The sequence below is a fragment of the Cyclopterus lumpus genome, chromosome 22, assembly GCF_009769545.1.
Source record: "Cyclopterus lumpus isolate fCycLum1 chromosome 22, fCycLum1.pri, whole genome shotgun sequence".
NCBI lineage: Eukaryota > Metazoa > Chordata > Actinopteri > Perciformes > Cyclopteridae > Cyclopterus > Cyclopterus lumpus.
In genome coordinates, this window is record NC_046987.1 from 14,383,877 (window position 1) to 14,396,922 (window position 13,046).

The following is a 13,046-nucleotide window of genomic DNA, read 5'->3' on the forward strand; positions in this document are numbered from 1 at the left end:
AATATCTTATTCTTAGATAAGAGCTGATAATCACAGGCTTGATGAGCCACCAGTCCATCTTTCTGCATTGTCAGTGATACACACGAACAGAGTGTAGAAAATCTGATCATTTTTCTATTATAAATCTTAGTTTGGTAGATTAGACAGAGATTGGATGGTCAATATTGACATCATGGAGAGGGGATGGGTCTGAGTCCTTAAACAGCAGAAGAGCAGCGATGGGTGATGGGCCACATCAAGACGATGCCAAATGAGTGAATTGTTTGATTTGCTGTTTTTGACTGTTCAACAGAAAACTTCACCCTTACTACCCATAAAATAGCACATTTCCTTCAGCAAGAGATGGTCAGGCAGAGAAGCGTGTACCATCCACAATGGCTGCCTACATTAGCCATTAGACTGGAGGTTGGACATGTTCTCAGATGTCTTGTAGAAGCCCAACATTTCACCCTGGAGAGGAGCTTGAAAGAAGATGATCGTAGGCTTTACATAGAAGCAGCAGAAATGTCAAAGCTTCATTGTGCAGAAGTATTTTTCTTTAGTGCCTCTTACCAGGCGTTCAGGCATAAAAAGAAATTGAAAACTTGTATCGAGACACAATTAAATAGGAATAAGGAAGCAGGGCTTCCCAATTGCTTTAGTGAAATGGCGACGATCATTTGATTCTCCATAGTGATCACATGGTAAACAGTAGAAATATACAAATCCCATTATAAAGGTCTGTCAGGAATGTGTGCACTGCACCAACGCAGTATGTTTGCTTCTGTTTATAGGAACAGGGTTTCCCTCAGTAGCTAAACATTTCACTTAAAATGGTTCCCATTATGATGCACTTCTGAAGCCATTACAATGTTGTACTTCACACCAGACTCAGGCAGACCAGGCAGAGTTATTCACTGTAATAATAATAATAATAATAATAATAATCTTACAATAAGCTAAATACAGTGGAGTATGTTAATTATTTTGTCTCTACTGTACAGCGAGCTATACATTAACATATACAATAAGTGGCTTTCAGCATAGTCAGAGCACACATTTACTACACTTTAATATTGAGGATATAACATTGTGCTCACATTATTTAATTGGAAATGTATTATTATTGTCAATAAATTTCCAATAATTCCTCAAATATGTGGCGTTGGTGCTGTTCATGGTGAAATTGTCTATAACACCAACAATGTTTTGACTCAAAGGCAGACGTCACCCACTTAATTTTAAACGTTAACTCCCAGCTCAAAACGCAGACATGCTGCGGAGGATCTGACTCAGAAGAGGCCGAACAGGAGGGGACAGCGCAAAAGAGAGCCTGAAGTTGCCAGACATCATTTGAATTACAGTTTCTCATAAGAGAGTGAGTCAGAGACAAACTGGGACAGTAAGGGAGGGTTGCTGAAGCAGTGTAGACTTGTTGTTGCACCTGGACTTACTCGGAGATATGACTCTCCAACCTACAAGGTATACATATTTCATTTGTTGTTTATTGTATATTAGGAAATATTTTACATTAGCATTGATACATGAGATACTCTTTAACATTGAACATGTATAACTTACAGTAGTGTTGTGCTTTATAATCGTTGTGTGTGAATAACTATGTAGAGAAACCTATTAAAACTGTAATGTGGGTTCAGATTTATCCTACATCAAGATGTGTTGGGTTATAGAATACATTAATACATAACAAGCAGAACTAACATAAAAATGAAAAGCCCTACCAGTAGAAATATATGTTGTGGTACTTTTTAGTATCCACCTCCTTGTTTTTGCAATATAAACCCTAGTTAAATGTTTTGCTTGTACTATCATAATATTCCAAATCAATTTGTAAATGTGTTAATTGAATGGGAATCATATCTCAGTTGTGGCCCAAGAAAATAAGAAAGCACTTTATAACACATTTTTGGTCAAATATGGAAATTATATGTTGCAATTTGCAACAGTTGCATATGCCATAAATGTGTGCAGTGCCACAGAGCTGGTATCTACCACTGACAGCAATAAAAAACTTGTCTGTGACACATTTGATGTAGACCTGAGCTCTTAAATGCTAGCTGCACTGATTGTTATTGATCCCCAATACATTTAAAAACATTCTCATTTGCATATCATTTAGAAATGTTGTTGACTTTGACAAAACACTTCAGTACAAAACAGAAACTCGGACCAAGATGGTATCTCATATTGTGCAGAGCAAAGTGAAGTAGCTCCAGGGAAATTAGGACAGAACAGAGCCAAGCCTGTTGCTCATTATTGGAACATGGTGACCCCTGTACTACAATATTTAGCAAAAAAACGATAAGAGTAATTTATTAATGTAATCCACGCAATAAATGTAGGGTCAAGGACAATAAACACAGAAGACGTCAAGAAGTTAATTCAGGTAACTCAGGCATAGACTGTACAGGGGCAACAAACACTGGAGGACACTTATGAAATGAAAGGAATTCACTCGAGACAGCAACAAGACCAAACTGTTTTTTATTTGATATCTTGCTATTTTTCAAAAGATTAAATACATTTTAATAACATTTTAATAAATGTAATCTAGTTATAGTGAGCACTGTGTAGCTGTGTTATCTAGGAAAGAAATCAGTATCGTATCGGGACATTGTATAGACTTAACTTAATGAGACTATACTCAATATTTAATGACTCGGATCAGGATTAGGTGCAATACAACTTGATTGGAACATCCCTGATTTAAATCTCAATGTTTCATTGTCTTTGTTTTATGTTTTCCACAGTGTCCCAGAGCAAAACAACACTAATGGAACGGTTTGTCCTGATCTGTACGACTGGGAGTGGCTCTACACTGGTCAGCCAGTGTATATCTTGCTCATTACTGTGCTGGGAACCATGCTCAATGTGTTTGTCCTGATGGTTTTCTGGCTTCACAAGAAGGCCTGCACTGTGGCTGAGATCTACTTGAGCAACCTGGCTGCTGCCGACCTCGTCCTGGTGTCTTGTTTGCCTTTCTGGGCTGTCAACGTATCCAACGGTTTCAATTGGCCTTTTGGTCTGTTCATGTGCAAAGTCGTCAACCTGGGCATTAAGATAAACGCCTACTGCACCATCTACTTCCTTGTTCTGGTTAGCATGGATCGCTATGTGGCACTGGTGCACACAATGTCCCATGGCAGAATGCGTCGGACAAAATATGCCAAACTGGGCTGTCTGCTGATGTGGGGCTTCGGCTTGCTCCTGAGTGTCCCCACAATCGTCTTCAGGGATGTGAAATATTTTCCTGAGTATGGCGTAACTGCATGCTTTCTGGAGTACCCAAACTTAACTGCAGCGCTGTTCTTTGATGCAATGTTGATAGTTTTTAGCTTCATTGTCCCCATTTCCATTATCTCATTTTGCACTGTCAAGATTATTCAGGCTTTGAAGATCCAGGTGATTGAGAGGTTCAATGCCGAGAAAACAGAACAGAAGGCCACCCATCTGATGCTGGCGGTCCTTCTGGCGTTCCTTATCTGCTGGCTGCCATTCCACATGGTCACCATACTGGACGTGCTCTCACGAGCTGACATCCTGAGAGGGTGTCCCCTCGAGTCTGTCCTAGAAATCTGCAATCAGATCTTCACCTACTTGGCCATGTTCAATAGTGTTCTTAACCCCATCGTCTACGTTATTGTAGGAAAGAACTTTCGTAAAAAGGTTTGTGAAATCTTCAAGGAGTGGAATATTAAGAAAACAGCCACGTCTGAGTCCTCGCGTTCATCAAACCTGTCCTGCACACTGAAGACTTTGGCATAAAATCCTGCTTTCAAAAGCACTGTTCACATTCAAAATCTAATTTGTAGAAACATGTCTGTAGCGGTAGCTAATTTGTAGAAACATTGTCTGTAGCGGTAGACTTGTGTAAATGTAAATCCTTGATGATAAGCTTATTCTTTATTAGATTTGTTGCGGATGTAATTGTGGAGTAGGCCTAATGGGACCAAGTCACCCTTCCTCAAATCACTCTTTGACGTCTTCGATCGCCTTAACAAGATTAACATGCTTTAATTATTTTTAAATGATGTGGTTATATGTGTAAGTCCTTACAAGGCTTGATTAGTTGTTCTCCCTTTTTAAACAGTTTTACCATATACAATAAACAACAGCTGGCCTCTTGTTACACACATTTGCATATATATATTTATATTTAACATACATATTTTGGATGTACAGTTGCTGTGAAATTACATATATGAATACAGTTGTCATATTATGTCTTGTATTGCTGATCACTCAGATTGTAAATAGTACCAGTATGTGTTTTTCAAAAAAATAGCTAAAATAAAAACACATGGATGCTTGTAATGGATGTTGTGAATATTCTCAATGTATTTAAATGTTTCGTTGAGCACATGTGTGCTGCATCCTGTGGACGTACTGTAAAAAAAGCCCCAGCAACATGTATGCTAAGTGTTTTCTGGTGTTTTTGACTCATAGTCTGCAGAGTTAAAAACAGGATTCTGTCAAAATGTTTCCAGTGGTGACACACAAACATGCTCCTTTTTGTTGGCTGCACGCACATCAGTTGTCTCCCGACTCCCATTTTATGGTCCAATGTTGACTTAGTGTGGGCTGTGGGCAAGGGTACACCCTTATTAGTATCCAAAACAGGAAATCTTTGTTAGGAGTCAGGCTTTACCACCATTGCCAGAGCTGGACATTTTCGTGGAACAAAAAAACATGCAGGCAGACAAAGTTACCTCAAAGGGTAAATTGCATGCCAAAAATACAGTTTGACCTTGTTCCATGTATTTGTATCTGCCTGTCAGTAGTATGGTTCCTATCTTGCTAAATTCCACTTTCTCAGAGGAATAAAAACGTAATTGTGTCCAGGATGGGGGACATATGAATGCAATACAGTACAATAACGTACTCCTGTCAGTAGTGTACCATGGGGCACATATGAATGCAATACAGTACGATAACGTACTCCTGTCAGTAGTGTACCAAGGAAGTGAAAAGCGTAAAGAAATGAGACATTTCAGTTGAACAAAAATTCTCATTGCATGTGTACATGTAATCAAACTGTTTGTGTTTGTAAGTCTGAATTATTTTCAATGTGTGTCCTGGGTTCTCTTCTATCACAGACATGCTCCACACAGTTGCTAAGACTCCCCACTTTGACGACAGCATGTGGTGCTGTGTGCTCTGACTGATAAGCCAACACAAACACTCCATTAAATCAAGTATCCTTCTCACCTTGGAACTCAAATCAGGATGCGAAGGTATAGAGACAGAGACAATACACCTGTGTTGACACAGTTAAAAGGTTTCACTGGTATATGTATTCATTTTGAACACAACCTCATTTTTCTACCTTTTATAATCGCTGTTACTCTGCAACCGCTGTCACAGTGATCCACATTACTGATGGAGATTGCCGCAAGAGCTGAGCCCGTCTGCAACCACACATATGTATGGGACTGGGTTTACACCATGCAGCCTGCCTACATGTCCATCATCTGCCTCCTTGGAGTGATCGGCAACTCCTGTGTGCTATGTGTGTTCTGTCTCCAGAAGCGGCGCAGCTCTGTGGCCGACATCTACCTGAGCAACCTGGCAGCAGCTGATCTCCTCATGGTTTCCTGCCTACCGTTCTGGGTGGCAACCATTGTCAACAAGTTCCACTGGAGGTTTGGGGAGGCCATGTGCCAGCTTATCAACATTGTCATTGGGATGAATTATTATTCCAGTGTGCTGTTTCTTACGCTTGTGAGCGTGGACAGATACCTGGCCCTCACTAGACCTCTAACCCAGGGGAGGAAGAGACGGGCCTTCTGGGCGCGTGGGATTTGCTTTAGTATCTGGATTGCTGGGGTCCTGTTCAGCTTCCCTGCTATCCTCTTCCGCTCCGTTCAGTTCTTCCCTGATCTGGGCATCGACGCATGCTACCTAGCGTATCCCCATGCAGGCTGGAGACTGCGCTACAACATGACTGTCAGCACAGTAGGCTTCCTTATCCCGGTCCCCATTGTGTCCTTCTGTAGTTACCACATCACTAAAGTCCTTCAGAGCAGCCAGAGGTTGAGAAAAGGCAGCAGAGGCAGTGTAGAAAGAAAGGCGGCGTACCTCGTTCTTGTTGTCCTGGCTGTGTTCATTCTCTGCTGGCTGCCCTACCAGATTGTCATCTTGTTGGACACTTTGGATCATTATGAAGTCTTCTCTGGATGTACGTGGAGTTACGTCTTGGACATTGGAAACCAGTTGGCTACTTACCTTGGCTATAGCAACAGCTCATTGAATCCTTTCCTGTATGTGATTGTGGGGAAGCACTTTAAGCAGAAGGCAAGGGAAGTGTTTACACTAGTGCTGTGCAGGAGGAAAAGGCAGTGGGCGAAGCCCGTTCATTTGAGTGCCAATCTCAACTCAACTAAACAAACGGAGAGCACTAAAATATAAATCAACAACACATATAGAGGAAAGTAACAGCTGTTAAAGAAATCAGTTTATGTAAGTCACATTATGTTTACTCACAGAGTTGGTAATCTTAAGAAACGCTAGCTTTTTTGTGTTTTGTGATCTAACTGAAAAACCCAGCCCAATGTTGCCAACTCTTTTACAATGAAAAGAAGCTAGCAGCCCTAAATTCATACGTTGCTAAATCTGGCAAGAAAGTTGTCAAGTTGCAACACTGACAGCCTTCCTTCCTCCCAAAGCGACTCTCTCAGAATTATCATTATGAATGTAAAAATGTAATGTTATCAACAAACATTGCTATTGTTACTCACGGCTGTCAATCTAGCAGCTTTTGGAAGACTTTGGTTACCAGACATTTGACAGGTTTATTAAAATCCTGCAACAGCCACAGATACCAGATTTTTCTTTTTTCAAAACATTTGATTTATTACTTACTTTTGAGATTTAATGACCAATTAAATCAATATATCAAACATATTTTTGAAGAAGATTGCCAACCCTACCTCTAACCTAATGCCACTCAAAGGAGTAGTTTGACATTTTGGGAAATACACGTATATGCTTTCTTGACAAGAAATAGCTAAGAAAGTTTATACCACTTTCATGTCTGTAGGCTAACGGCATCTCTAAAGATGACTAATTAACATGTATCTTGTTTGTGTAAACAACCTTCAAAACTAACAGTGTTCAATATTTGCCATTATAATGTACTCCGTATTGTTCGTCAATCCTAAATTTGATGTGATTATAATTATTGTATTGTAACAGTAGTTTCGATTCGGAACATTTCCACTTGTGTTGTACTTGCCATTAGCTCTCTTAATAAAGTTTAATTTGTGGGTGTTATCCGAGGCTATGCCTTCTGTTTCTATAGCGACTATCAGAAAATTGTATTTGTCTTCTTGAGCAAATAAGAAATAGATCATGTTTGTGTGTTATCATATAAATCACTGTGTAGAGTGAAATATAACTTTTGCTTCAATACCCTAAAAAATGAGTCAACATTTTTTTCAAGATAATTCAACTATGAATGTGTTTTTTGTCTTAAATAAAGTGTTATCTATTACTATCCGAAGCAGAGTCTTTGTTTTGGAGTGTTGCTTCAATGACAATGAGCCAGATTCCCTTTCAGGATTTCTTCATGAACTGCAAAATTGTGGGCTGTTATCATTTTGACCATTTAAGGGATGCTGCAGCTCAGTCATTTTTAGATAACACTGCATACTGACATAAAATGTGTTTATATTTTTTGCTGTCCATTTGTATTTTTCTTCTATCAATGTTGTTATTGTTACCATTTCCTCAGCTTGAGTTAGCATGGAATTTAGAATAGATTAAGATAGTATAACACATGGTTACATGCATTAAAGATGCTTATTCTCCAGTTGCTTCCAAAGCCTTTGCCATTGTGATATGAATTAAAATACATCATTAGGAATGACAAAGCAGTGCTATCTTTCTTAATATTTTCTAAATAGTCTGCAGTATTGCTGATGAAGTCAGACAAGACATTTATGCACTAATGTTTCAGTTTCACAATATATGCAGCGACCGAATTTAGATTTTCATAAGCAAGTTGATATATTGAACTTCTTGACGAGGGGTGTGGAAGAATGCAACTATATACAAAATCCCCCGTAACAGATCTCTCCTCTACTCAGTGTACACACATGAGCCCTGTTCCAGACGTGTCTGTTATCATTTTGACCATAAGAGGAACATTTTCATGAGACGAACGGTAAGAACTTTTCCCTTTTCCACCCTTTCTTTTTTTTTTTCTTTTTTTTTTTGTTTGAGCATCAAGGTGCTACACAAACATTATATAGCTTATTTTTCAAATATTATAAAGTCTGGTTAAACTAAAAGGAAACTAATCAACTTGTTAAAATGTGCTAAATTACAAATGCAGTGCCTTAAATAGAAGCAAACAACGATTTGATATGTACAGATATGGTGGAGTAATGTCATCGTGAGCAGAGCATTAAGTCACTCTGTGTGAGACGTAATCCGCTCTTCCCTGAGCTTTGTTTACTTAGCACATCAAGTCATATGTGCATATTAGTGTATGGGAGTCTCTGCACTATGCTCATACGGTAGTTACCACAGAAAACGTCCCAAAACAGGACCCATCCTCCAGTTCTCCCTCAGGTAAATGCAGATAGCTCAGTCAGCACTATTGCTGTTGTTTGCACTGTTAGCGCTATTAGCCCTGTTAGCTTCTAACCACCAGCTCAGCTGTCTCCATGTTGAGGCAATCCTTCAATCATAGATATGCTCTGAATTTGTGAATAAACATGTCATCATGTTCAACCTTTATCAGTTCATAATTTTACCCCAAAAAATAAGTTATTTTGTGAAACTGAAAATGATAAACCTAACATGTATTTTCTATCTCTGATGCGGTAGTAACATAGCATCATGTGTTTTAAATATGCTTATCCTCAAGTTGCTTCCAATGTATCTTTCATCATCTTTTAAATTAACTGCAAGTAATCTTCCCTTTGTCCTAAAGGAATGTTGAAATTATTGCATGAAAACAATGGAATCAGTATCACATTAGTGATAATTCTACATTTCCAAGTAAAAAAATAAAATACTTTGTACTTAGTAATGACAAAGCAATGCTATCATTCTTGATATTTTCTTAATAGTCTGCAGTATTGCTGGGGAAGTTGAAGACATTTAGGCATCAACGTTTCAGCCTCACAATATGTGCACCGACCGAATTTTGACTCTTTCATAAACAAGTTGATATATTGAACTTCTTGGCGAAGGGTGTGGAAGAATGCAACTATATACAAAGTCTCCCGGAGCAGATCTCTCCTCTAAGTTGCTGTGTACTCTTACCAGGAACTCAGTACACACATGAGCCCTGTTCCAGATGTGTCTGTTATCATTTTGATTATAAGAGGAACATATTCATGAGACGAACGGTAAGAACCTTTCATTTTTCCACCCTTTTTCTTTTTTTTTTCTTCTTTTTTTTGTTTGAGCATCAAGGTGCTTCTTTTATTTTAACGTTTAAATACTAAGAGGTGCTATTCAGAAAGTAGGTAGCTTGGTCTGGTAGTCTGGTTAAACTAAAGGGAAATTAATCAACTTGTTAAAATTCTTGTCCAAATTCCTGCCTTAATATGTGCCTTAATATAACAGCAAACAACTATTTGATGAACAGATATGGTGGAGTAATGCCATCATGAGCAGAGAACAAGTCACACCTCATGTGTTAGATGTAATCCGAGCTTCGCTGAGCTTTGTTTACATAGCCCATCAAGTCAAATGTGCATATTAGTGTGTGTGAGTCTCTGCACTCCGCTCATTAAAGGTTAGATAACGCCGTTCCCATGTTGAGGCAATCCTTAAATCATAGATATGCTTTAAATTTATGAATAAACATGTCATCATGTTCAACCTTCATCATTTTATATATTTCTACCAGTTATATTGTGTGTAACATAAACTTAATATGGATTTTCTATCACTGATGCAATAGTAACACATCTTGTTTTTTAAATACGATAAAAGTATTATACTGACAGTTATTTCTAATTATTTTGTTTCCTAGCCCATGGACTCAATGACACTTGTATCTGTGACGACATTGTGGTCTGAAAACAGCAGTGTCTCCCTGCCGTCCGGTCCATCAGAATCTCCGATCTCTGCAGAATGGGAACTGGTCCACTCCATCATTCCCCCGTACATCTTCACCTTATCCCTGTTAGGCCTTCTCCTTAACAGCTTTGTCCTGGCGGTGTTCTTCGCTAACAAGGATCGACTGACCGTAGCAGAGATCTACTTGAGCAGCCTGGCGCTTGCTGACTTTATTCTCCTGTGTGGCCTCCCTTTCTGGGCCATGAACATCCTCAATGACTTTAACTGGCCTTACGGAGATGCCTTATGCAAACTGGTCAACGCCGTCATCATCATCAATTTCTACACCAGCATTTACACCCTGGCCATGATTAGTGTTGACCGCTACCTGGCACTTGTGAAGCCCATGAAGGCCAGGTGGCTGAGACGGACACTCTATGCCAAGGTCGTCTGCTCCATCCTCTGGATATTTGCGGTCATACTGAGCGTGCCAACAATTGTTCACAGAAAGGTGAAGTTCATCGAGGAGCTCGAGACAATGTCTTGTATACTGGATTACAGTCATGACAGCTCTTGGAAGTTGGCCCATCAGATTCTGATGAATGTGGTGGGCTTTTTACTTCCTGTTCTGGTCATTGTTTTCAGCAGTGGAAACATAATCAATGTTTTAATTCAGAGGAGGAAGAGTGCTGCTTTTCATGAAACTAATGACACAAAGACCACCGCACTGGTGTATGCTGTCACTCTACTATTCTTACTGTGTTGGGGTCCCTTCCAGGTCTTCACCTTCCTCGACATCCTCTGTGATGTCCAAGCGCTGGACGAGAAGCTGTGGTTCCACACTCTCGATATAGGAGGCCAGGTTTCAGTGTATCTGGCCTTTCTCAACAGTGCCCTGAACCCACTGCTGTATGTCTTCTCAGGGCAGTACTTTAGGAGGAAGGTTAGCGCCATCTACACAAGGACACGATATAATCGCAGAGGATCAGATATGACCACATATCAACGCTCTGTTGTGTCCACTTACATTAACAGGACAGAGCAAATTAAGGCTGTGGTCATTTTTAATGCAAAGGATCAGATGTGACTCTTCATGACATCCATCACTTGAGCAATGCAATATATAGGATATGAGTCTCAAGTTGTTTGTTGATGAGACTTAACACAATAATAATGCACTTATTGTAAGTCGCTTTGGATAAAAGCGTCAGCTATATGACATGTAATGTAATGTAATGTAATGTAATGCTGTTATATGGTTTAACAGCACCATCAGAGGATGTTTATTGCTGTTTGCAAAATAATTGGCACAACCAAACATTAATGGCTGTAATCTTTGGAAGAAATAGAAGCAGACTTTATGTTCACAGTCTCCATAAAGACATTTATGTCTCGCTCTGTAGGCAGTCAGTATGTATCTGAATCTGTTTAATTGAATTGACTCCACAAAGTATTTTATACCATTCATAATTCACTTTTTACAGTATATATTGACATTTAAACAACATATTTATTCAGCTGTGACAGACACAGCAAGTTACTCTTTAGTATAAACACTCATTACTTACCTACTTTTGTGTTTTTTTTATAATCAACTCAATTGAACACCTGAAACAATTAAATAAACAATTAAATCTTGAATGCAAAACATAACATAGGCATAACCTGTTGGAAACTTCCCCAAAAACTAACATATTATATGTACTCCAGGGTGTGTAAATACACAGTGATATCACGTTTGGTTGCGGCTATGGGTGCAATAGAGCATCAACCACACAGAGAACCTTCTGACCACATGCAACAAACAGAAATTGGGCACATAGCTTGTTGAAGTATATGTACATCAAGTATGAGCCAGTAAATTATTATATTAATTTTGTCCTGCTCTTTATTGGGTTTCTGGAAGTTTCCCCAGAACACATTTGCCAAACCGGTTTATTAGTCCAAAATCGTTCCTCTAGTAAAACTATTAAATCGTAACTCTCACCTTTGTGGCACTTATCCAAGCATGTCTTTTATGTTTCCGTACTGTATTATTAAAATGTCTTAATGAACACGTTTTTTCACCAATATCTAAAAATGAAGTTTCAAATTCAGCAGTATAAAAATAAATACATCTCTGAGGTATTCATGTGTAACTCATGATCTGTCAGCTATTTGGCCTGTTGTTTGTTCCAAATTGACATCAATTTCCAGTAGCCTAATGATCAAAATCTAATAACATGAAAAATTACAGTGAATTACTGTGAGGCCTTGTTTTAATCTTGTTTATGGCCATGCATTGTTGTAATTATCCCATTCCCCCAGCTTGTTATGCCTCATTCTACATTCTCTGAAACGATTCAATAGTATATATATATAGGGAAGAAGGCTACATGTTGTGCTGCACTTGCCCTGTTCAGACAAAAAAAAGCATGTGTTTTCTTTCACTCAGAAATACATAGCTCTTTCTCTACGGGAGTTCTCCAGTTGTTTAATTTGTGTTAATAGTGGTCTTTTGTCAGCATAGATTAATTTTAACTGGATTGGATGGCCCATCTTACTTTTCTCGTTGGCATGACGGTGACGCTTCCATCTGGGTTTGAGTCCCCCATTTACGAGAAGAAGGACACAGGAGGGGGAGTTTGGTGTGGAAATAGCGTGGACAGGAGAACAAATAGAAAAAAAATGTCTCTCTTTATTATCACAATGTAAAAGTTGACATTTGTGTGAAATTAGAGTCGGTACAAAAAAGTGCTAATAATCTTCTTTCTACTAATTGCCCAAGTCCCAATCTCTAGCAAACATTGGTTACAAAACCAGATGTTTCCAACATAACAAGTTATATAAATCGTTTTATGATGGCTACTGTCAAGAGTTCAAACTGTGTTATATGATGATTTTCTCCAACAGTAGCTGGGTATAAAAAAGATAATTACAACTGTCATCACTCTATTGTCATGGTCTTCGGTTTTGATTGAATTAGTTTCTTGTTTTATTTTGAATTCCCCTGCCTCTTGTGTCCTGTGCTCACTTTACTTCCTGCCTTT

General features: G+C 38.8%; 3 protein-coding genes across 3 annotated transcripts; all 3 read left to right on the top strand.

Moving 5' to 3' along the window:
* Positions 1–1,385: 1,385 nt before the first annotated feature.
* On the top strand, positions 1,386–4,075 carry LOC117725177 (B2 bradykinin receptor-like). The gene is made up of 2 exons (XM_034525190.1): positions 1,386–1,461; positions 2,751–4,075. Exons 1-2 carry the CDS (start codon positions 1,442–1,444, stop codon positions 3,763–3,765), a joined length of 1,035 nt encoding a protein of 344 aa, XP_034381081.1. The 5' UTR covers positions 1,386–1,441; the 3' UTR covers positions 3,766–4,075.
* Positions 4,076–5,379: 1,304 nt separating this feature from the next.
* On the top strand, positions 5,380–6,408 carry LOC117751596 (B2 bradykinin receptor-like). Its single transcript, XM_034563527.1, has one exon. The coding sequence runs from the start codon at positions 5,380–5,382 to the stop codon at positions 6,406–6,408; it is 1,029 nt and encodes a 342-aa protein (XP_034419418.1).
* Positions 6,409–9,291: 2,883 nt separating this feature from the next.
* bdkrb1 (bradykinin receptor B1) lies at positions 9,292–11,104 on the top strand. The gene is given in 3 exon segments (XM_034525510.1): positions 9,292–9,321; positions 9,324–9,359; positions 9,992–11,104. Coding segments are annotated over 3 exon segments (1,179 nt in total).
* Positions 11,105–13,046: the final 1,942 nt, after the last annotated feature.

Excerpts from the sequence above, each read along its gene's own strand:
- LOC117725177 (XM_034525190.1), top strand. The coding sequence starts at position 1,442 with ATGACTCTCCAACCTACAAG. Across the intron at positions 1,462-2,750 it reads ATGACTCTCCAACCTACAAG|TGTCCCAGAGCAAAACAACA; the intron begins GTATACATATTT and ends TGTTTTCCACAG.
- LOC117751596 (XM_034563527.1), top strand. The coding sequence starts at position 5,380 with ATGGAGATTGCCGCAAGAGCTGAGCCCGTCTGCAACCACACATATGTA.